Raw genomic sequence first — 23,871 nt, 5'->3', positions numbered from 1 at the left:
AAAGGACTCTTAAAGTACACAACTTATGTCTGTAGAGCTACATATTTGATTTCTTGAGATATTAACGCAATTATGAAAACAAAAGAGCAGAAGTAGTGTTTCGCACCAGACAGCACAAGTTGATAGCAGTGAATAATTTAGTCTATTAAGCCTTCTATAACAAAACCACTTCTGTCTAATATGCAAGTATTTAATTTAGAAAATAAAAAATATTTTCTGCAACATGATCAGCTACTTAGATGTATAGAGTATTTTCAGTGATCTAATTAGCTTATCTAAAAAGTTTTGTTCTTATCCTTACAATACTCAAAGGGTTAATGCAAAGCATTACATTAAATTAATTTTCTAATGCTAAAACTAAGTATTTTGTTTATGCTTCTATTACATTTTTTTCTTTTAATCACCAAATTAGCAAATATACCAGAATACCATTCACTGACCTGTTTTTAAACCATAGACATGATATTTTTCTGTTCTACAGACAAGAATGTAATTTTCAGAAGTTTACACTGATCTCTCAAATTAATGTTTTAAACTCTGAAATCACTGTCATATGAATTACCAAAAATACCTACATTATTAAAAAAGTTAAATTTTCACATTTTTTTCATTACTATAAAAGGTTATTTTGTTTTGTAAATCCACTCTATAAATTACATTAAATTGCAATGTAGCTCTAACTAATATACATGTTTTTCTAAACAATGCTGATGTCAATTGGTGATAACTACAAATATATCAGATTAGGTCTCCTGTTGAAAATATTTTGAACCAAAACAGTATTTCATACATTTAAAAATGCTTTGGTTTAAATTGAAATGTTTTATAGACCCATGCATTCTTCAGTGACGGTACACCAGCACATTTTATACATTTGTGAGCTAAAGGCAGAAACGCTGTACATCATGACTTTGTAAGTAAACAATTTAAAGAATATACTCCATTTTTTAATGAAACATTAAAAAAGGGTGCACAAAGCATATTACAGTACAATAATAAAATACAGAAATAGATAACTGAAAAGAGGGATTTTAAAAACTGGTTTATGATGGGAAATATGAAAATGTACCAACAACTTTTCATAAATATGAAACTTGTGAAAATTGGGCCCTGTGATTTAAAAAGTAATTTAACAACACCCATTCCCAACAGTGTTCGCTAAGTTATATGGGAGAAATGTCACTAAAATAATTATTTTGAATTCCACATCAAGATCAGGTAAAACCCCAAAATCATATGAGTTCTTATAATGTCTAACCTGCGGATACTTGCTACAGCTTTTTAGAGGTCTAAAAATGTTAAGCAGACTTCATAGTTGATGTGGTAATTCAGCCACGTGCTGCATGCTACATAATTTGGACTGAGGTATCCATATGTCTGGTCTTAAATCATTAACAGTACCCATCTATTAAAAAATAGCAAAGGTGTGCAGATTGATTCATATGAGTACATTTGATTAAAATTTCAGTAAACATAAAAGCAAAGCAGAAAATTCTCAAACCTGTAAGTATACATATCAGCTTACAGAAACTGAATTCCTTTAAATATTTGTTAAAGTGGAGAAAATATTATTTCATTTGAGAGAATGGTCAACTGATAAGCATAGAAATAAAAACTTCATTCAGTTATTTGAATCAGGGATAGTTCCATTTTTTTTGATAATTGCTATTAGAATACATGAAATACATTATTTGTGTGAATATATTATTTTCTTTTTGCACTATATGAACAGTGAACAACTATTCAAAATGTCAGTCCGGAGATATTCAGGTCCAACCTCTTCTTAGCAATCTAGATTTACATTTTACAACAATACTTCTCTCACCAACAACAAATCCAACATTCTACCAATAAAGGACTATGATAAGTAAACATTTAAGGTTTGTCAATACAAAATTTGAAATACACATCATACTACAATACTATAGCATAAAAAACATGTTAAAAATGAAAAACGGTGAATAGTTCATTCTTTTTTACATATTAAAATCATATAATGAAGGGGAGTAAATATTTATCATGGGTTATTTTTTAGGATTTTTGGTGAAGGGTGCTGATTTCTAAGGAAAAAATTATGACAATGATATTTGGGGGAACAAAAACTATGAGGATTCAGTGCACAGATGAATTTAGAGATAAATGACCATAAACCTCATTTGAAATTTTCACGAAAAAAATAACATTTTCATGAAAAAAATAACATTTCATGAAAAAAATTAACAGTTATTAAGAATAACAAAAAATACTAATCTTAGCTTCAGTTCCATTTAAGGCACCATGTAATAGCCGAGGTACAATGATCCCTGATGTACATTCTTAAATGGCAGTGGTCCATCTAGCCACCTATTCAAATTCTATGCAATTGGAAATAAGTACAAGTGAGATGTGCCAGTTATAGTACCTTATTAAAGTTTTGTAAAAATTTAAATTTACTTTAAGAATCAGGAAATATATTTTGAAAAGAAAATTATGTGGGTTGCTACATTCCTTACATTCTATAAATTATCTTTTATGAGAGCAGCAGATTGAATTAGTAGGAAAATACTTGGAATAGAAGAAAGTCATCCAAATTGAATGTTTTCTTGTATGTCCAGTTCAGCATAAGTAGCATATACACTTTAAAAAAAATAAATAAAGTCACTTCTTTTCAGGTTCAGTTTCTACAATACCACTCAACCACCAAAAGCATCTGTGCAGTGGTCCCAAATATAGAACCAGTAGTTTCCAAAACCAGAGGAACTGGCACGCAAATAAAATCTGGAGCTGTGGATTTTAAAGGCAGCTTGTATTGTTTACATGGTGATCAGATAATTTGGTATGCCTACAGTGTACACGTTACCGCATTTTTACAGTTCTATCATTCTGCATTTGTAAATGCAGTGAAAACACTTCTTCCTTACAGAAAGAAAATGGTAAATCTTCCCAGTCCTCCAGCATTATCATAAAAATACCCCCTGAATGATCGCAATTTCATCAAAATAGTGTCTTCTAGTTCTGTTCAATGAAAAGCACCTTTTATGACAAATTTGATGCATATGCAATCAAATGAGTATGCCTCCAGTAAAAATACAATAAAGTGTTTATTTTGATATTTTACAGAAGTGCACCTAATTAAAAACCCATGTATATGAAATAATAATGACAATTAACATTAACATAATTTTTAAAACTATTAAAAAAATTAAGTTACTTTAATTATAAGAGGACAAAAGCATTAACATTCAAAGCTTGGCAAAAATCTTCCTTGACACTTGAAATGAGGAAAACTCATTGAGTAGCCAACGTAAAATGATTTTGCTTACATTTTTTTTTAAATACCTGGCAACATACATACACCCATTTCTTTTCACAACTGTAATAAAAGGTAATGTTCAGCATAGCTAAAAATGTGATGTCAACTTTCAGACCGATTTTCTCCACCCCCCACATTTAGTCCAGCATCAACAGGGCTAATGTAGTTGTGTGTAAGTGTGGTGCTTCAATATTAGACTGCAGTATATGTATTTCCAGTAGCAGTGCATTGTCTGACAGTCTGAGTATTTGCAACAATGTGCTCATTATGAAGGGGGTTCAGGAGGTTCTGCTCTACTCCACTCTCAAGCGCTGGCTGCTGCACACAGCCCACCTGGTGCAGTTCTGTTTTCTCCCTCTTGTCTTGTGGCTCTCCATTTTCATCCATGTCTTCTATTTCACTTTCAACTTCGCTGCCCTCATCTACACAAATAAACAACCAAGAAAAAATAGCACAAAAGGGAAAAATCTAAATACAAAGGCCTTTATTTTGCAAATAACATGAAATACGAAAACACAGGGAAGTGTAGAAACCTGATAAAGTAGAAATTGAAAGCTTAAGATTTTACTGGGAGAAGTCAATAAATTCTACAGATAAATAGGTTAATGAACTCTCTCTAATGCTATCTCATTTTATAGATAAGGAAACTGAACTGAAGAGAGGTTGTGACTTGCCCCAAATCATACAACCAGTGTAAGAACTGAGAACAAACTAAGCCTACAGTTTACCAAGAGGACATAAACTCACGTCTTACTAGATTCTTCAGTAACAATTAGCAAGTTATTTGGCAAGTGCTTGAACCCAATTCTGCCATCTTCACTTATCAAAATCATCATTCACTACAAATGTAGGTATATGTGCATGCTCATCATATCTTAATTTTTCCAACTGTCCATCTCCTTCAGCTCTCTCACAAGGATATACAGCTAAATTCTGGGCGAAATTTTGAAAATTTCTTACGTAAATAATAAATACTAAAAAAATATTTTCTTGTTAAGAACCTTATCTACAGCATTCTAGTTATTATTATATACTGTTTATCATGTATAGCATATTGTACACGTATAATAGTAATATACACATTAGATTCTGCTTTACTGTATTTTCAAAAAATAAGGACTTGTTTTCCTCCAAGACACACATTAGTTCTGTATAAAATTAAACATTTTAAAGAGTTGACTGCTTACCTTTATTCATATTTCCAGGGGATGTAGCATTTAAATCACCAAACTGCAAAATAAACAATAAAAAGCATAGATGCAGTTCTACACAAACATGACCTTAGATTATCTACGATGAAGCCAATATTATGCTCCAATAGCTTGTGGCTAGTATGAAAGTGCATGCATGTGACTGCAGTCATGTCCATAGTATACCAGTTCATTTTCCATTCCATTCCAGGTGAATCATTTATTATATGTCCACATCTGTCCATTTTGTAACACTTTAAAAGTACAATTCTTTGGTGATAACTCCTGAGATAATGTGAATTCTTAAGCAACTCTCACAAAAGGGGATGTACCTCTGAGTGATGAAAGCAAACCTGGGAACATTGTCACTTTAGGAAACAACAGGGAAATACTTGTGAGCTGTTCCAAAGCAATTAGGAAGGGTTCCTCTGAAAAGGTGCTGCAACCGATAGCCCAGCTGAAGTGCCTCTACACCAATGCACAAAGCATGGGAAACAAGCAGAAGGAGTTGGAAACAATGGTGCAATTAGAAAGTATGACCTGATTGCTATCACGGAAACATGGTGGGATGGATCACATAACTGGAACAAGTTCTTCAGAAGAGATAGGGAAGGAGGGGTGGGGATGTTGCCCTCTATGTTACGGAAGGAATTGATTGTGAAGAGATGCCTCTGAGAAACAGCCACAGACAGGTTGAGAGCTTGTGGGTAAAAGTTAAGGACCAGACCAATAAAGGACACCTTGTGGTTGGGGTCTACTACAGGCCGCCTGATCAAGGGGAGCCAGTGGATGAGGCATTCTTGCTTCAACTACACGAAGTGTGTCACACTCACATACTCTCATCCTGATGGAGGACTTCAACCACCCGGATGTCTGCTGGGAAAACCACACTGCAGGCTGTAAGCAATCCAGGAGATTCCTAGAGTGTGTTGAGGATAACTTCCTGGTCCAGGTATTAGATAAACCAACCAGAGGAGAAGCATTACTGGACCTGGTGCTTACTAATGCAAACGAACTCATTAAAGAGAGGTCAAGACTGGAGGTAGCCTGGGCTGCAGTGACCCCGCCCTGGTTGAGTTTGTGATCTCGAGGAATATGGGCCTGGCAAAGAACAAAGTCAGCATCCTGAACTTCTGAAGGGCAAACTTAAAGCTATTTAAAGACCTAGTGGACAAAACTCCTGGAACACTGTCCTTACGGACAAAGGAGATGAACGGAGTTGGCAACTCTTTAAGGATTTTTTCCTTAGAGCACAAGAACTCTTCATCCCCCTGTGTAAGGAAGTGAGTGGGGAGGGCAGGAAACCGGGGTGGCTGTGCAAGAAAACTGAAGTGGAAGAAGGAAATGAACAGGCAGTGAAAGCAAGGACATGTGGCCTGGGAAGAGTACAGGGGTGCAGTCCGGATGTACAGGGATGGGATCAGGAAAGCCAAGGCACAGATGGAACTGAGCTTGGCAAGGGATGCAAAGAATAACAAGAAGGAATTCTATAGCTACATTGCTTCCCATATGGCTTCTCATATCTCTCGTTTCCCTGAAGCTGTAGATGAGGGCTGGGGAAGCAAAGTCCCACCCACTGTAAGTGAAGAGCAGGTTCGAGACTACCTGATGAAACTGAACAGGTACAAGGCTATGGCTCCCGATGACTGCATCCAGGTTTGGGGTCCCCGGCACAAGAAGGATGTGGATCTGTTCGAGTGGGCCCAGAGGAGGGCCACAAAGATGATCAGAAGGATGGAGCACCTCTCCTATGAAGAAAGGCTGGGAGAGCTGGGGATGTTCAGCTTGAAGAAGAGAAGGCTCCAGGGAGACCTCATTGCAGCTTTTCAGTACTTAAAGGGGACTTATGAGAAGATGGAGAGCAACTTTTTTCTCAGGTAGATAATGGCAGGACAAGGGGGAATGGTTTTAAACTAAAAGAGGATAGATTTAGATGATATGTTCAGAGAAAATTCTTCACTCAGAGGGTAGTGAGGCACTGGAACAGGTTGCCCAGGGAGATTGTGGATGCCCCATCCCTGGAGGTGTTCAAGGCCAGGCTGGACGAGGCCCTGGGCAACCTGATCTAGTGGGTAGCATCCCTGCCCATGGCAGGGGGGGTTGGAACTAGATGATCTTTAAGGTCTCTTCCAACCCAAGCTGTTCTATGATTCTATGATATGAAAATTAAAGGTTAGGTGATCTACTGAAGAGAAGATGTCTGAGGTAAACTTCAGTTTGCAAATACCATGGATACATGTAAGACAATGGTTCTAAGTTGAGACCACTCACCCATCTGCTTGCTTACTTCCCCACCCCCCACACCGTGGGATGGGGGAGAAAATAGGAAGAATGGGAGTGAGAAAGCTCATGGGTGGAGATAAAAACAGGGAGACCACTTACTAATTACTGGAAAAATAGTTTATTACTGATTAAAATAAATATTTAATTACTGATTTGTGTAGTGGGAAACAAAAAAAAAAATTACATGCTTAGGGAAAACATCTTTCCTCCCCATTTCCCCAGCTCAACTTCACTCCAAGCACTTCGCTTCTCCCTGTGTTCTTGCTGCATGTTACATTCAGTCCCTTCACTGAGGCAATAGCCGGTGCAGGGAGGGTTGTGGTCATTACATAGCAGTTTCTCTCTGACACGCCTTCCTTCTCATGTTTTTTCTTTGTTCCAGCATGGGTTCTCCATAAGCTGAAATCCTATCATGCAAATCTGCTTCAGCATGGGTTCTCCACAGGTTGCAGTTCCTTTGGGAATTCCTCCATCTGCTCTGAAGGTTCTCTATGGGCTGCAGGGAATATCTGCTCTGGGGTGGATCCTCCACAGGTTGCAGGGAATATTTGCTCCACCATGGAGCATCTCCTACTGCTCTGTTGTTTCTCACTCTCTTTTATTCCCTCCTCCTGTGCCTGTCCAGTTGGTATTTACTGCCCTTTCTTAAATATGTTTTCACAGAGGCACCCCGAACTTTACTGATTGGATCAGCCTGTGATAGGTCCACTGCTGAGTGGACCTCCTGGACCTCAGTGGTTCCACTTCAGTGGAACCAGCTGTGTCCAGCCCAGGGCAGCCCTTTACCTCTTCTCAGAGGCCACTCCTGCAGCCCAATTCCAACCCCCACCCCCCCACTACCAGAACCTTGCCACAAAGAAACAATACACATGAACAGTACCATTTAAGCAAAACTAACTTCTGCACATGAGCTACCCTTCTGAAGTTAGTACTCAGTTGTGTAAATATTTGTATTGGAATTAAGTGTGTGTAAATACATGTAAAAACATATCCTTAAAAACAAGTTTCCTATTAGTCTCTTACTTTATTATTTTCATATAAACTATTTAGTTTTCCAGAACTCAAGAATGTAGGTATCTACCTAGTAGCTTGATCTGCTTTTTTTTATGAACAAGCTCACTTGCAGAAAATTAGTGTTAGAAGTCATTGTGATTTTTAGTATTGTGAAAAAAAATCAGCCAAGGAAACATGGTTTAAGATATATAACTTTAGGAACCCAAATTTGAAGATGCCAAATATATTTGAGATTCAATCTGCAACAGTTATATTAAGTTATATTACGAAATATCCCATAGCTCCACTTAAACATTAAAAAAACTGTAGATGCATATCCAAATCGATCACTAAATCCACCAATCCATTATCTTGTATGGTATCTTACCTCTCCCATAACTGCAATAGGTGTCTCTCCTGTTGCCCGAGCAACACGATGTTCTACTAAGTAAAACATGTACTCATCATAAAGCAAGCGGATCAGATGAAAAGAGCCAAAGCTAGCAGCACTGCGTAAGGTTAAATCTCGAATCACCATTGAGCTATTTAAATATGAAAAGAAATATTTATGAAATAAATATAACAATTCTTTCATAATTTATTAATATGCAGTGGAATATGCACTTCAAAAATACTATTTTTAAAATTAATGCTAACCAAAAACATCTGATTTATGATGTCTTCAGAAAGACATGTCCAGGAAAGCCAGCTATTTGCTTCCCCCTTTCTCTGAAAGCATTGTTGGACACCACATTACACAACTAGAAGATAAATTTTTAAAAAGACAGGAAGGGTTTTGTTTTGTTATATGCACAATTACCAATATGTGAGCACATGTAAAAACTGACCACAGTGGAAGACAGTTCTTTGTTAAAATTTTAAACAATACAACTGTATTAAGATTATTTAATTTTAAACAAAGTAGTCATTTAAAATATTATGCCTGGTGAGCTCATATTCCTAGTACTAAGGTGTTAATTGGTATTGCTTTTAAACTTGTAGAACATAAATAATGCAAAAATAAGTTTGTTTATATCTTAAAATAGACAAATACAGATTGTGGACAAAAACATCCATATGATACCTTCATAAAGTAGATGCTACAGTGTATCATTCTGGAAAAAAAAAAGCTAGCTTTACTGTAACTGCTACAGTAGCAGCTGACATGGGATTTTTTTTTTTTTTAACGGGCTTTTACACACTAAAAAAGATTTTGTCTTCCCTACATAATAAAAATCGAAATCATGGTATTTTAATTAATATTATTAAGGATATTGTCTTTAAAATTATATAGCTATTCAACGCAAAGTGTTTCATAGCATGTTTCTAACTCAGGATAAAACTCTGTCCTGGTTTCAGTTAGGACAGAGTTAATTTTCCTCCTAGTAGCTGGTAGGGTGCTATGTTTTGGATTAGGATGAGAAGAGCATTGATAACATGCTGATGTTTTAAGTGTTGCAGAGCAGTGCTTACACTAAGCCAAGGACTTTTCAGCTTCTCGCTCTGTCCTGCCAGCGGGCAGGCTAGGGGTGCAGCAGGAGCTGGGAGGAGACAGACCCAGGACAGCTGACCCAAACTGGCCAAAGGGGTATTCCATACCATCTGACGTCATGCTGAACAATATATAGGGGTGGCTAGCCGGGGTGGGGGGGCCGGCTGCTCGGGGATAGGCTGGGCATCGGTCAACGGGTGGTGAGCAATTGCATTGTGCATCACTTGTTTCGTACACATTAGTAGTAGTAGTACTATTATCATTATTATCATTATTATCATTATTATTATAATTATTTTCCTGTCTTAATAAACTGTCTTTATCTCAACTCACAGGCTTCACTTTCCCGTTTCTCTCCCCCATCCCAGAGAGGGAGGGGGGAGGGTGAGCGAACGGCTGTGTGGTGTTTAGCTGCCGGCCGGGTTAAACCACAACAGTCCTTTTGGCGCCCAATGTGGGGCACGAAGGGTTGAGATAACGACATATCTGACCAGAGTGTGTTAAACTAAAATTGGTATAAGTATTAGACCTGCTTAATAGTTGCTAGTCACAATGTTGATTGCTTTAATCTCAAGTCTGCTGTGCCTGTTTCCCAAATTGAGTTTTATAGCACGTTACTTTCTGTATGTGCTCCCTGTCGTGCTGTTTATCCTTTCCGGGCCCTGGTTTAAGATCATTATGGTACTGTGCAGTGTAACAATGGCTTATGATATGATGAAATTGCTGGTCATGAGACTAACCTGGTATTTGTACTCAGCAACGTTGTCGACTCCATACTTTGGAAACCATATCTCGGAAACTATCAACTATTACACCTATTGCCTTTTTTCATCAGGGAGCCAATCTATGGAGGGGACAGGGGGAGATATTTTTTCCTATTTGTTCACTCTCCCTTTCTCCTTCACCGCCCTCTTATCCTCTGAGCTAGCTACGACAGTTCTTCAAGATTTTGAATATCCTTGGGATGCTCAGACCAGCATGTTCTTATTGTTATGTCTCCTGAATGTGCTTCAGATTTTGTGATTTCTAACCTCATTACATTTGCACAAGACTTAAAATAATATACAAGGATTATTTCATCCACTGCTGAGTTACACATAGTCTCAAGTTTAATATTAACAACACTAATTTTTCTGGAAAAAGGAAACAGCTCTTCAGACTATTGTCTGAAGTTTTTTTTTTTTTAATTTTGTCAACGTTATTGCAGTATACATTTCAGAAAATAATAAAATAGCTAAAATAATTTAGAAGACTAGTAAAAACTACCTGTAGAAAGACCATTTTAAAAGAAATTGTCGTGCTGCTTTAGGAAAGCTGGGTCTTCCTTCATATGGTTTCAATGCTTGCATCATTACGTTATCAAGCCAGGCAGCCCACTGCTCCAGAGTGCTCTGCTGCTGTAGAATCATCTTGAAATCTGTTTCTAGTCTTTGAACTGTACTGTCATCACACTGACACACCCAGGAAGCCTGCTCCTGTTACAACACATGGCAAACATGAAAACAAAAGACAAATTATTCTTAAAGATTGAACAATTAAATGAAAAGGATTAAATACACTTCTTAGCCAAACTAATGAGTATTTTTATTTTCATGTCTTTCAACTTAGTTGAAAGAAAATAAGAGCAAGCAACCCGAAGTATGAAAATGGGCATCAAATAAAGCACACACAAAAGTACAACGGAAAAAATGCACATACATTGCAATGGTCCAAATTGGTTTTCATGGAAGAATTTTCAACTTCTTTCATTCATAGTTTTTCTAGTAAAAAAATTCAGAAATTGTCAGGCTTGGGACTACAAGAATAAGTAGTGGAAAGGGCAGTCAAATGGAAGCTGAGAGAGTAAGAAACAAAGAGGAAACAAAACCAAAGTACCATGTTTTCTATTGCTTTGAAGCAGTTATTATTCGATCTTCAAATATTTTTTTTTAGATTTTTAAGCACCTCACTTGAAAAGAGATTTGTTTATTAGGCAAAAAATGGGGTTGTTGTGTTTATCCATAGGCTGTAATACATAATAGAATAGAATAGAATAGAATAGAATAGAATAGAATAGAATAGAATAGTTCAGTTGGAAGGGACCTACAAAGACCATCTAGTCCAACTGCCCAACCTCTTCAGGGCTAACCAAAAGCTAAAGCATATATGTGAGGGGATTGTCAAAATGCCTCTTGAACACCGACAGGCATGGGGCATCAACCACCTCTCTAGGAAGCCTGTTCCAGTGTTTGACCACTTTCACAGTAAAGAATTTTTTCCTAATATCCAGTCTGAATATCCATTGGCACAACTTTGTGCCATTCCTGCATGTCCTGTCATCAGTTACCAGGGAGAAGAAACAGGCACCTCCCTCTCAATTTCCCCTCCTCAGGAACTTATACAGAGCAATGAGGTCACCTCTTAGCCTTCTTTTCCCCAGACTAGATAACCTAAGTGACCTCAGCCTTACTTAGCCCACATTACTTAATATGTAATATAAATAGCCTACAAATGGACAAACACAGCCCATGTACATTAATGAGCAATTCACAGTATTATCATGTAATGTGATTGTATTACATTTTTTAGTTTAAATAAGACCAATAAGACACTTCTGCTGGAGCTGTAGCCCATGGAGAGGAACCCACGCAGGAGCAGCTGATCTGGTGGGAGCTGCCACCCATGGGGGATCCATGTTGGAGCAGTTTGCTCCTGAAGGATGGACCCTGTGGTACAGACCAATATTGGAGCAGTTCTTGAAGAGCTGTTGTCTGTGGGAAGCCCATATAGGATCAGTTGGGAAGGACTGCATCCCATGGGAGGGATCCCATGCTGGAGCAGGCGTAGCAAATGCCCATGAAGGAGCAATGGAGACAAAGCTATGGACTGACTGCAACCTCCATTCCCTGTTCCACTGAGCCGCTCGGGGGGAGGACATAGAAGAATGGGGGGGGGGGAATGTTTTTAGTTTCCTTTTAGTTTCTCACTTTTCTAGTCTGCTAGTGATAGGCAATAAATTATATTAATCTCCCTATAAATATATATTATCTATTATATATATATATTATATATAATAGTCTGTTTTGCATGTGAGCAGTTGTGATGGAATTCAGCTGCATAGCAGGGAAAAACCACCACACTGGACCATGTCAATTAGTTGAACAACAGGAGAAAAAGCTGTTGTTTCTTCTAAAGAAAATCATAGAATCATTTAGGTTGGAAAAAACCTCTAAGATCATTGAGTCCAACCACTGGATAGCACTGCAAAGTCTACCTCTAAACCATGTCCCTAAGCACCACATCTACATGTCTTTTAAATACCTCCAGGGATGGTAACTCAACCACTTCCCTGGGCAAATTTTACCAATGCCTTACAACCCTTTCAATGAAGAAATTTTTCCTAATATCCAACCCAAACATCCCCTGGCACAACTTAAGGCCATTTCCTCTTATCACTTGGTGCTTGGGAGAATAGACCAATTCCCACCTCACTATAGCCTCCTTAAAGGTAACTGTAGAGCACAATAAGGTCTCCCCTGAGCCTCCTCTTCTCCAAGCTAAACAACCCCAGCTCCTTCAGCCACTCCTCATAAGACTTGTTCTCCAGACCTTTCACCAGCTTTGTTGCCCGTCTTTGGACACTCTCCAGCACCTCGATGTCCTTCTTGTAGTGAGGGGCCCAAAACTGAACATAGCACTCAAGGTGCGGCCTCACCAGAGCTGAGTACAGGGAGATAATCACTTCCCTAGTCCTGCTGGCCACACTATTTCTGATACAAGCCGGGATACTGTTTGCCTTCTTGGCCACCTGAGCACCCTGCTGGCCCATATTCAGCCAGCTATTGACCAATACTCCCAGGTCCTTTTCTGCCAGGCAGCTTTCCAGCCACTCTTCCCCAGGCCTGTAGCATTGCATGGAACTGTTGTGACTGAAGTATAGGACTCGGCACTTAGCCTTGTTGAACCTCATACAGTTGGCCTCAGCTCATAGATCCGGCCTATCCAGATCCCTCTGTAGAGCCTTCCTACCCTCAGGCAGATCAACACTCCTGCCTAACTTGGTGTCATCTGCAAACTTACTGAGGGTGCACTCAATCCCCTCATCTAGATCATTGATAAAGATATCAAAGAGAACTGGACGCAATACTTAGCCCTGGCAGGGCACTACTTGTGACTGGCTGCCAACTAGATTTAACTCCATTCATCATGACTCTTTGGGCCTGGTGACCCAGATAGCTTTTTACCCAGCGAAGCGTATACCCATCCAAGCTATGAGCAGCCAGTTTCTTCAGGAGAATGCTGTGGAAAGCTGTCAAAAGCTTTACTAAAGTCTAGGTAGACAACATCCACAGACCTTCCCTCATCCACTAAGCAGATCACCTTGTCATAGAAGGAGATCAGGTTAATCAGGCGGGACCTGCCTTTCATAAACCCATGCTGACTGGGCCTGACCACCTGGTTGTCCTGTATGCGCTGCACGATGGCACTCAAGATGATCTGCTCCTTAACCTTCCCCAGCACCAAGGTCAGACTGACAGGCTTGTAGTTTGCCGGATCCTCCTTCTGGCCCTTCTTGTAGATGGACACATTTGCTAGCTGCCAGTCGACTGGGACCTCCCCAAATAGCCAGGACTGCTGATAAATGATGGCTTGGTGAACACTTCCGCCAGCTCCCTCAGTACTTAGGGATCCACTTAGGTTGGATCCCATCTGGCCCCATAGACTTGTTTGTGTCTTAAGTGGTACAGTAGGTTGCTAACCATTTCCTCTTGGATTATGGGGGCTTCATTCAGCTCCCTGTCCCTATCTTCCAGGTCAGGGGGCTGGGTACCCAGAGAACATCTGGTCTTACTACTAAAAACTGAGACGAAGAAGGTATTAAGGACCTCAGCCTTTCCTCATCCTTTGTCACTGTTTCCCCCCCAACATCCAATAAAGGAGGGAGATTCTTCTTAGTCTTCCTTTTGTTCCAATGGGGCTTTGGCCCTTCTAATTTTCTCCTTGCATAGCCTCACGACATCTTTATAGTCCTCCTGAGTGGCCTGACCCTTCTTCCAAAGGTTATAAACCCTCTTTTTCTTCCTGAGCTCTAGCCCCAGCTCTCTGTTCAGCCAGGCTGGTCTTCTTCCTTGATGGCTCGTCTTTTGGTACATGAGGATGGTATGTTCCTGTACCTTTAAGATTTCCTTCTTGAAGAGTGTCCAGCCTTCCCAGGCTCCTAAGCCCTTCATGGTTGCCTCCCAAGGGACTCCGCCAACCAGTTTCCTAAACAGGCCAAAGTCTGCCCTCTGAAAGTCCAGGATGGCAGTTCTGCGAATTCCCCCTCCTTACTTTTCCAAGAATCAAAAACTATATTTATTCATGATCACTATATGCCCAAGACAGCCTCTAACCTTCACATCACTCACCAGTCCTTCTCTGATCACAAGCAAAATGTCCGTTGGGACACCTTCCCTAGTTGGCTCACTCATCAGCTGTGTCGGGAAGATATCTTCCACATATATAGAATCATAAAGGTTGGAAAAGACCTTCAAGATCATCTGGTCCAACCATCCCCCTACCACCAATATCACCCACTAAACCATGTCCCTAGGCACCACGTCCAACCTTTCCTTAAACATCCCCAGGGACGGTGACTCCACCACCTCCCTGGGCAACCCATTCCTATGCCTGACTACTCACTCTGAGAACAAATGTCTTCTAATTTCCAACCTAAACCTCCCCTGGCACAACTCGAGACCATTCCTTCTTATCCTATCACTAGTTATCTGTGAGAAGAGGCCGACCTCTAGCTCCCCACAAGTTCCTTTCAGGTAGTTGTAGAGAGCGATAACGTCTCCCCTGAGCCTCCTCTTCTCCAGTATAAACAACCCTAGCTCCCTCAGCCGCACCTCATAAGACTTGTTCTCTAGACCTTTCACCAGCTTCACAGCCCTTTTCTGGACACGCTCCGGGGCCTCGATGTCTTTCTTGTAGTGAGGGGCCCAAAACAGAACACAGTACAAAAGGTGCGGCCTCACCAGAGCAGAGTACGGGGGGACAATCACCTCCCTGGTCCTGCTGGCTACACTATTCCTGATACAAGCCAGGATGCCATTGGCCTTCTTGGCCACCTGGGCACACTGCCGGCTCCTGTTCAGGTGAGCATCGACCAACACCCCAGATCCTTTTCCTCTGCACAGCTTTCCAGCCACTCTGCCCCAAGCCTGTAGCGCTGCATAGGGTTGTTCTGACCAAAGTGCAGGACCCAGTACTCAGCCATGCTGAACCTCATCCCATTGGCCTCTGCCCATCGACCCAACCTGTCCAGGTCCCCCTGCAGGGCCTTCCTACCGTCCGGCAGATCGACACTCCCCCCCCCCCCCAACTTGGTGTTGTCTGCAAACTTACTGAGGGTGCACTCAATTCCTTCATCCAAATCATCAATAAAGATATTAAAGAAGATGGGCCCCAACACCGAGCCCTGGGGAACACCACTCATGACCGGTCGCCAGCTGGATTTCACTCCATTCACCACCACTCTCTGGTCCCGGCCGTCCAGACAGTTTTTAACCCAGCAAAGAGTGTACCTGTCCAAGCCATGGGCTTCCAGCTTCTCCAGGAGAGTATTGTGGGAGACCATGTCAAAGGCTTTGATGAAGTCTAGGTAGACTACGTCAACAGCCTTTCCCTCATCCACCAAGCAGGTTACCTGGTCATAGAAGGAGATGAGGTTGGTCAGGCAGGACTTGCATTTCATAAACCCATGCTGACTGATCCCCCGGTTGTCCTGCACATGCTGTGTGATTGCATTCAAGATGACCTGTTCCATCACCTTTCCTGGCACCGAGGTCAGGCTGACAGGCCTGTAGTTCCCAGGGCCCTCCTTACGATCCTTCTTATAGACAGGTATCGCGTTAGGAAGTCTCCAGTCATCCAGTCATTCTCCATTTCATATTCCAGAAACCTTCTAGACTGTTTCCTCTCTGCTGTATTGTATTTCCATCAGACATCTGGTAAGTTGAAGTCCCCCATGAGAACAAGGACTATTGATTGTGAGACTTCTCCTAGCTCCTTATAGAATACTTCATCTGCCTCTTCAGCCTGTTTGGGTGGTCTATAACAGACTCCCACCATGACATCGGCCTCATTGGCCTTCCCCCTGATTCTTACCCATAAACACTCAACCCTACTGTCACCATCATTAAGCTCAAAGACGATCAGAACACTCCCTAACATACAGGGCATGAGTCTTCTCACATTCTTTCTGTTATTTCCCCATCCCGCAGGAGAGGGGAGTGAGCAAAAGGCAGGATGGGTGTTTGGCTGCTGGTCAGGGTCAACCCACCACAATCTTTCAACTACATTTGAAAGACTTCTGTCCTGGGCTGTCCTGATGGGGGTGAACCTGGTAAAAATCAAAATGGTGCTGAGGACCCCTCTGCAAGACTTCTTGTTGGAACTTTGTCACTGCCTACTTAATAAGCAATAATGGATAATAATTTGAGTGCTTCAGCAGGGTAGGAAGCTTTCTCTTCACATCTTTAACCCAGGGAGGCAGCAGACTTCCCTAAGAAGTCGGTCAAGTTGGCATATTGGGCCTTCAGAAGGGAGTCTCCTATGACAATGATCCATCTTTTTTTCTTTGTGGAAGTAGTTTTGACGCAGGCTGTAGGCTGTCTTAACTTTGGTAACACCTCCAAGATAGATGAATGATTGTCCTCATTATTGTTCAGTTCCACTTGCAGAGCCTCATACCTATTACACAAGGGCACCTGGGAAGGTGGGATAGTCACTGAGGAGATGTACCTGCTGTGCCAGGCAGGAATCTGTCACCATTGCCCCTTATCCTTTAAGTCACTGTGTTCAGCCAGGTAAAGAGAGGTTAGGGAATCCTCCATATCATGCATCCTATCTTTCTGTCTCAGGAAAGGTAGGGAGTGATTCCCGTAGTCTATCTCCCCCTCACACTCCCTGATACTCTTCAATCTACTCACATCTTCCCAGAGCTCTTTCACTAAGCAGAGGAATTCCTTTACCTGGGCACACCTCCCACAGGTGTGCTCACCTTTGCTGTCCTGTACTGGTGTAAGAGTAAGGCACACCCTGCAGCCTGACACTTGGGTAGCAGTGTGTTCCCACTGAGGGGAAGGAATTTGCAAGTAGCCTTGCGCTGTTTGACACGTCCCTGAACTAAAGATAATGAGGAAGTAAGTGGTAGAAACAAAAACTTGAGCAAGGTCAAGATAAATAACTTGGCTGCAGTGTTAAAGATGAGCTTTGCGCAGTGGCCAATTGCTGGCTGGCTTGAGGCACGTCTGAGTGTCTCTGACCAATTGTATGATAGATTCAGGCGTGTGAACAGTGTTTGGGACTATGGGGAAAGTATATGTAGTGGAGAAAAATTGTAATAAACGTCTCCTGTTCAAGAGCCATCGGGAACCCGTGTCTTTCATTCCTTCAAATGGTGACCCCGACGTGATCGGGAAGAGAGCAGCACTGAGAGAAGCATCCGGAGGGACCCCAGCCAAACGACTCAAGCTGGCGCCGGGACCGTGGCTTTAATACTGGGACATCACCTCAAGAAGCAGGTCAGCTGCTGGGGCATTAACTATGGGACCTAATGTATCGGCCGATGAGGAGGCGATAGTTAAGTTATTGACTCAACTCCCAGTAAAAAGAGGAGTGAAATTTGACCTGCATAAAGTGAAATGATTGCTAAAGTTCTTACGAAAGAATGGGGCCCCGGCAATAGCTTCGGCGACATTTGATGTAAAAACTTGGGAAAAACGCGGGGACAACTATATGGGACGCTGCCTCGCGGGGAGATACAAGAGTTGCTGAGGTGATGACGACCTGGCGCTTAGTAACTGAGACATTGAGATCATGGCAAGCAGAAAAAAGGGTGCAGACAGTGGCCGCTCAGGCTATGCAGGTGGGTGAAATAAAAAGGGGTGACTGCGTACCGCCAGAGAAAGTAAACCTGACAGACTTGGGAACAGAGGCGGAGACAATATCTCAGCGGCTGTCAGCGCCGCCATCGCTGCCGCCCACAAGGCCAGCGGCACTGCCCACGGGGGATCCCTTTGACCCCCGAGATTGTTGGAAACAACTTCAGAGAGAAGCAGTAAAGGAAGGGGGGGCGGGGGGGGGGGGCGCAGGGCTTGTTTTTCCAGTCCAAGTTTGGGATCATGGGCAAAATGACTGGAACCCCTTCCAGTGGGACCTTATTAAAGAACTGCATAAGATGGTGACCACTTATGGGTTATTGGCCGTGTATACGCAGTCCCTGCTGGAGAATGTCATGACAGGACAGCTTTTAACCCCCTTTGACATACGACAAATGGCGGCGATGATATTAACTCTGACACAAAAAATATTATGGGAACATAAATGGAGAGATTTGTATAAACATGCAGCGCTCCAAAATTTAGAAGGGCAGCTGGGGGATCCACTTTTCGGAGCCGGTATACCTCAACTGATGGGTACAGACCCGACAGGGGATCCACGCCTTCAGGCACGTCTAGATCCAGACATCCTCCGGCTGACTGCGACCCTAGCTCTCCAGGCAATGTTAAGAATTCCAGAGACCGAAAAGCCCGCACTGTCCTTTACAAAGGTCCAGCAAGGGGTGTCTGAACCATACATGCAGTTTATAGATCGACTTCGCGATGCACTAGATAAGCAGATTGACAATCAGGAAGCAAAAGATGCCTTGCTACAAAGGCTAGCAGTAGAAAACGCAAACACCAACTATAAAAAGGTGCTACAGGCTCTGCCCGTGAATGCAACAACAGTTCAGATGATAGAGGCGTGTAATCGAGTGGGCTCTATCGAACATCGTACAGAATCGCTGGCGTCCGCTTTTGCAACAGCACTAACCATCAGTCAGGACCCCAAGGGTCAGAAAAAATGTTATTGGTGTGGAGACCCGAGCCACCTAGTCTTTGCATGCCCCTGGCGGGGGCAAGGGGGGAACTCGCCGGCATTTCCGCCCACTTTATGTCCCAGATGTGGGAAAGGACGCCACGGGACGAACCAATGCCGCTCTAAATACAACGCGGAAGGGCAGCCTTTGCCGCCGCGGCAGGGAAACGGGAAGAGGAGCGCGGGCCGGGGCCGCGCGACGACACAAGCATCCCCCTTCCCGGTCAAAGGAGGAACCTTCCACAAGGGAGGGCTCCAAACGTAATGCTGACGCAGGGTTCAGCGCCACCTGCAGCCCCGCTGCCACGGTTACCACCGTGGACACCCTCTCAGCCAGAACCAGAGGGAGTGCCGGAGTGGATGTCTCCACAGTAACAGACGCCACCTTGTGGGGTACTCACGTTCATAAAATTCCATTGAACGTCAAAGGACCAATTGGGAATGTCTGTAGTGCATTGCTGCTAGGACGATCAAGTACAACTTTGACCGGATTGTTTGTTTTGCCGGGGATAATTGATGCCGACTATAAAGGACAAATCCAAGCTACGGCTTGGACACCGTCTCCACCATTGTCAATGCCAAAGGGAACTAGAATTGCTAAATTGATTCTTTTCCGAGCAGTAGTACCAAGGGCTGTGGATGCTATCAGGGGAGCGGCAGGATTCGGGTCAGCCGGATTCCCCGAGGTATTTTGGGCGGCTGACATAGCTCAGCATCGGCCAACGCTTACTGTTACCCTTTGGAATAACTCTGAGCACCCACCCTCCAGTCAATGCAAGATGCTGGTGGACACTGGAGCGGACATTACCGTCATTGCCATTAAAGACTGGCCCTCTGCTTGGCCCATGACAACTCCCACAGGTGGATTGCTTGGAGTGGGAGGAATGTCAAGCACCTTTCAGAGTGCCACGATGCTTACTATAAAAACCCAAGAAGGTACTACGTGCACAGTACGCCCTTACATTGCTAATATCCCCATCAGCCTGATGGGGTGAAATGTGATGGGACGATGTAAGTTCACCATCTCCTCCCCTGAAAATGTTCAGTAGCGGCCATTGATGAGCGACCGACACTCCGTCTCACATGGAAAAGGGAATCACCGGTATAGGTGGATCAATGGCTGCTCACAAGAGATAAGGTCGCAGCGCTGCAGGAGTTGGTTCAAGAACAACTCCAACAAGGACATATTGTTCCGACAAACAGCCCATGGAATTCACCAGTGTTTGTCATCAAGAAGAAGAGCGGGAAATGGAGATTACTGCATGATTTGCGACGAATCAATGCAGTGATCGAGGACATGGTCTCCTTGCAGCCAGGATTACCCTCACCTACAACGATACCCCGTAATTGGGACATCGTTGTTATGGACTTGAAAGATTGTTTTTTCACAATTCCTTTGCATCCTGACGACGCTCCTCGTTTTGCCTTCTCGGTACCAAAGATCAATAGGAAGGAGCCTATGGACCGATATCATTGGACTGTACTACCACAGGGCATGAAAAACTCCCCAACTATGTGTCAAACCTATGTTGCAAAAGCTATCCAACCAGTACGCCAATGCTTCCCGGAGCTATATATATATATACCACTACATGGACGATATCCTACTAGCTGGACCATCTGGTGATAAGGTCCAAGAGGCACTGTCTGCCTTAAAACAAGCGTTACAGACAGCAGGACTCCAAATTGCACCTGAAAAGGTGCAGACCCAAGCACCTTGGAAGTATCTGGGGTGGAAGATTTTACAGCAAACCATTCAACCACAGCAGATATCCAGTAATGCAGATGTTAAGACACTGAACGATGTACAGAAATTACTAGGGAATATAAACTGGATTAGAGTACAGTGTGGGATAGTCAATTCGATATTGGCACCTCTATTTGAATTATTAAAGGGAGACACTGATATTAATGCCCCAAGGCAATGGACTGAGGAGGCTCATAAAGCATTGCAAATGGTTAACGAAAGAATCTCGGCACAGCAATGCCATTGCCGTAGTGAGAACCTCCCCCTTCAATTATATATTTGTAATCAAGAACAACAACCAGTGGCTATTATTGGGCAATGGGATCTCTGCCATAAGGACCCCTTAGTGGTCCTGGAATGGGTCTTTTTACCCTATCAACCCTCAGAAACTATTGCAACGCGAGTGGAAATGTTCGCCGTCCTAATAAAGGACATGAGAGATTAGTTGAATTAGTGGGAGAAGAGCCCAATCTGATTATAATTCCCGTAGTAAAAGACTATTTCACCTGGTGCTTGCAGAATAGTTTAGAGCTCCAAATAGCGTTGACGGGATTCGACAGACAGGTTGATACCCACCATCCACCTCATAAAATGTTGTCCTTTTATAATAATATAAAAATTGAAGAGCGGCCGTTGTGCCAACGGCAACCAATGAATGGGCGGACAGTCTTTACAGATGGGTCCAGAAAACAGGCAAAGTTGTAGTAACTTGGGAAGAAGGTGCAAAGTGGCAACACCAGACTGAGCAGATCCAAGGTTCCCCACAGATAATTGAATTACATGCTATTATAATGGCTTTCAAGCACTGGCCAACAGTACCTTTGAATATTGTATCGGACTTGCAATGTGCTGTAAGTGTCGCTCAGCGCATTGAGAGGGCACATTTGAGACATATCCCAAAGGAAAACTTTTTTCTAAAATTTAAAGAGCTGTTATTTTTGGTAGAGCAGCGAGTGCACCTGTATTGTTTTATTCACATGCAGAGCCACACCATGTTACCTGGTATTTTTGCAGAGGGTAACGCACGCACTGACCAGCTAACTAATATGACCCTGACTGCCCCGGTACCTAAGGTGCTGGAGCAAGCACGGTTATCCCATGCCTTTTTCCATCAATACGCCAAAGTCTTGGCGAAACAATTCACTATATCGATCACTGACACCAAATTGATTGTCCAAACATGTCCTGACTGTCAACAACATGTTTCGACCCCGTCTTTAACAGTAAACCCTAGAGGTCTACGGTCCTTACACTTATGGCAGACCGATGTAACGCATATTCCAGAATTTGGTCGCTTGAAAAATGTTCACGTGTCGGTAGATACTTTCTCTCATGCTATTTCGGTGCCAGTTGCGGTGGGTGAAACTAGTCGCCATGTCCAGGTTCACTTCCGTGTTGCTTTCATGGCACTAGGCATCCCAAAAGAAATAAAAACCTAAAATAGCCCCGCCTATAGTAATCACTCCCTTCAAACCTTTTTTCAGACTTGGGGTATCCGACACATCACAGGCATTCCTCATTCCCCCACGGGTCAAGCCACTGTTGAGCGCACACATCGCACCTTGAAAGCACTGCTAAATAAACAAAAAGGGGGAGACACCCAGGAAACACCACAGAACAGGTTGGGAAAGGCACTTCACGTAATGACTCACCTATCATTACCCTTTCCTCACAAAGAGGTACCGCCCATAGTAAAACATTACAAAAATATGAATTCCGCGCTGTCACAGGTGCCACAAGCAGAGCAGGCCTTAGTAATGGTAAAAAAAAAATTAAATGCACGTCTTTGGGAGGGACCCCATCCTCTAATAACCTGGGGTCGAGGGTATGCTTGTGTCTCCACAGGTCACGGACCAAGATGGGTACCAGCAAGGGGTAAGGCCATGGTTGGCCTCCTCCTCACAATCGCCGCTGTCATCGGTTATTGCCAGCCCTGGGTCTCCATCCAACCACGCCGCAACATCTGGGTCACCCTCACCAACATGACAGGACAAGAAGCGATGTGCCTGTCCCTGGCTACTGCTAACGACCCGTTTACGACATGTCTGTTGGGGATCCTGGGAGATAACAAAGATTGGACTGAAATAAGCAGCCAGATGGGCAGCGGAGAACAATTGGCAATAAAGAATGGGAGCGCTGTGGTAGACAACTAGGATGGGTGGACTGTCTATTTACCACAAGTGCCCCTAGAGCCACAGGAATTAGATATCCTGGGAAGTGTAACAGCAACAGCATGTGTAAGGTTCAATTACACAGGCAAAAACCAAACCATGAAACAAATCGTCAACACCACACCTGCTCTTTATCGCAATGCATCTCTTTGGTGTAATTATACGTCCAACAACAAATCACGTTCCACAAATGCCCCGTTGGCATTGCCCTCAGGATTTTTTTTTGATTTGTGGTGATTGGGCACGGCAGGGCATTCCATCTCATACAACGGGAGGTCCATGTACCATTGGACGTCTCACCTTATTAACAGTCAATATGCCGATGATTGTAAACATTACCAGAATTTACAAGAGGCAGAAACGTAGCATAGAGGCCTATGCAGAAGGCTGCAATGATGAGCTTGATTTCTGGCAAGCTGACAAATCTATAATAGCATCATTCCTTGCACCAGGAATCGCTCTGCTTGGCTGTGGGATCGACTGTGGAGCGGACGCCCCTAGGTGCACCCCGAGTATTTTCCTTGGAGGAGCCTCCACTCTCAGCCGCTCACCGCGGGAGTAGACAAGGACCTCCTGAAGCCGCAGACAAACAGTATGTTTTACAGTACAGGAAGGGCCTGTAGGTCGTACATGTGGCCGGGGCAGCTGGTAAATCGCGCAGAGATGTCTGGTGTGCAGCATAGTCCCCGTAAGGGAGGAGGGTACCCTACAGGCTGACCGATAGAGTGGCCAAGGGGATTTGCTGACTGATAGAGCGGCCACTAGCGATCCTGGGAGTAGATTGGGCAAATCCGAGGTTACCGCTGCATCCCAGTTTT

General features: G+C 43.0%; 1 protein-coding gene across 1 annotated transcript in view; it reads right to left on the bottom strand.

The window, feature by feature from the left end:
* Positions 1-1,470: 1,470 nt before the first annotated feature.
* Positions 1,471-23,871, bottom strand: part of LOC121062890 (transcription factor RFX3-like) — a 215,500-nt gene continuing 193,099 nt past the window's right edge. Inside the window, exons 14-17 of the mRNA XM_040543181.1 lie at positions 10,517-10,725; positions 8,147-8,300; positions 4,480-4,522; positions 1,471-3,714 (exon numbers count right to left, since the gene is read on the bottom strand). Of these exons, the coding sequence (XP_040399115.1) occupies positions 3,485-3,714; positions 4,480-4,522; positions 8,147-8,300; positions 10,517-10,725 (636 nt within the window). The 3' untranslated portion in view covers positions 1,471-3,484. The remainder of the gene's footprint in view (positions 3,715-4,479; positions 4,523-8,146; positions 8,301-10,516; positions 10,726-23,871) is intronic.

Source organism: Cygnus olor (assembly GCF_009769625.2).
Source record: "Cygnus olor isolate bCygOlo1 chromosome W unlocalized genomic scaffold, bCygOlo1.pri.v2 SUPER_W1, whole genome shotgun sequence".
NCBI lineage: Eukaryota > Metazoa > Chordata > Aves > Anseriformes > Anatidae > Cygnus > Cygnus olor.
Note: the sequence above shows the minus strand (reverse complement) of the source record. Positions and strands in the feature narration are given on the sequence as shown.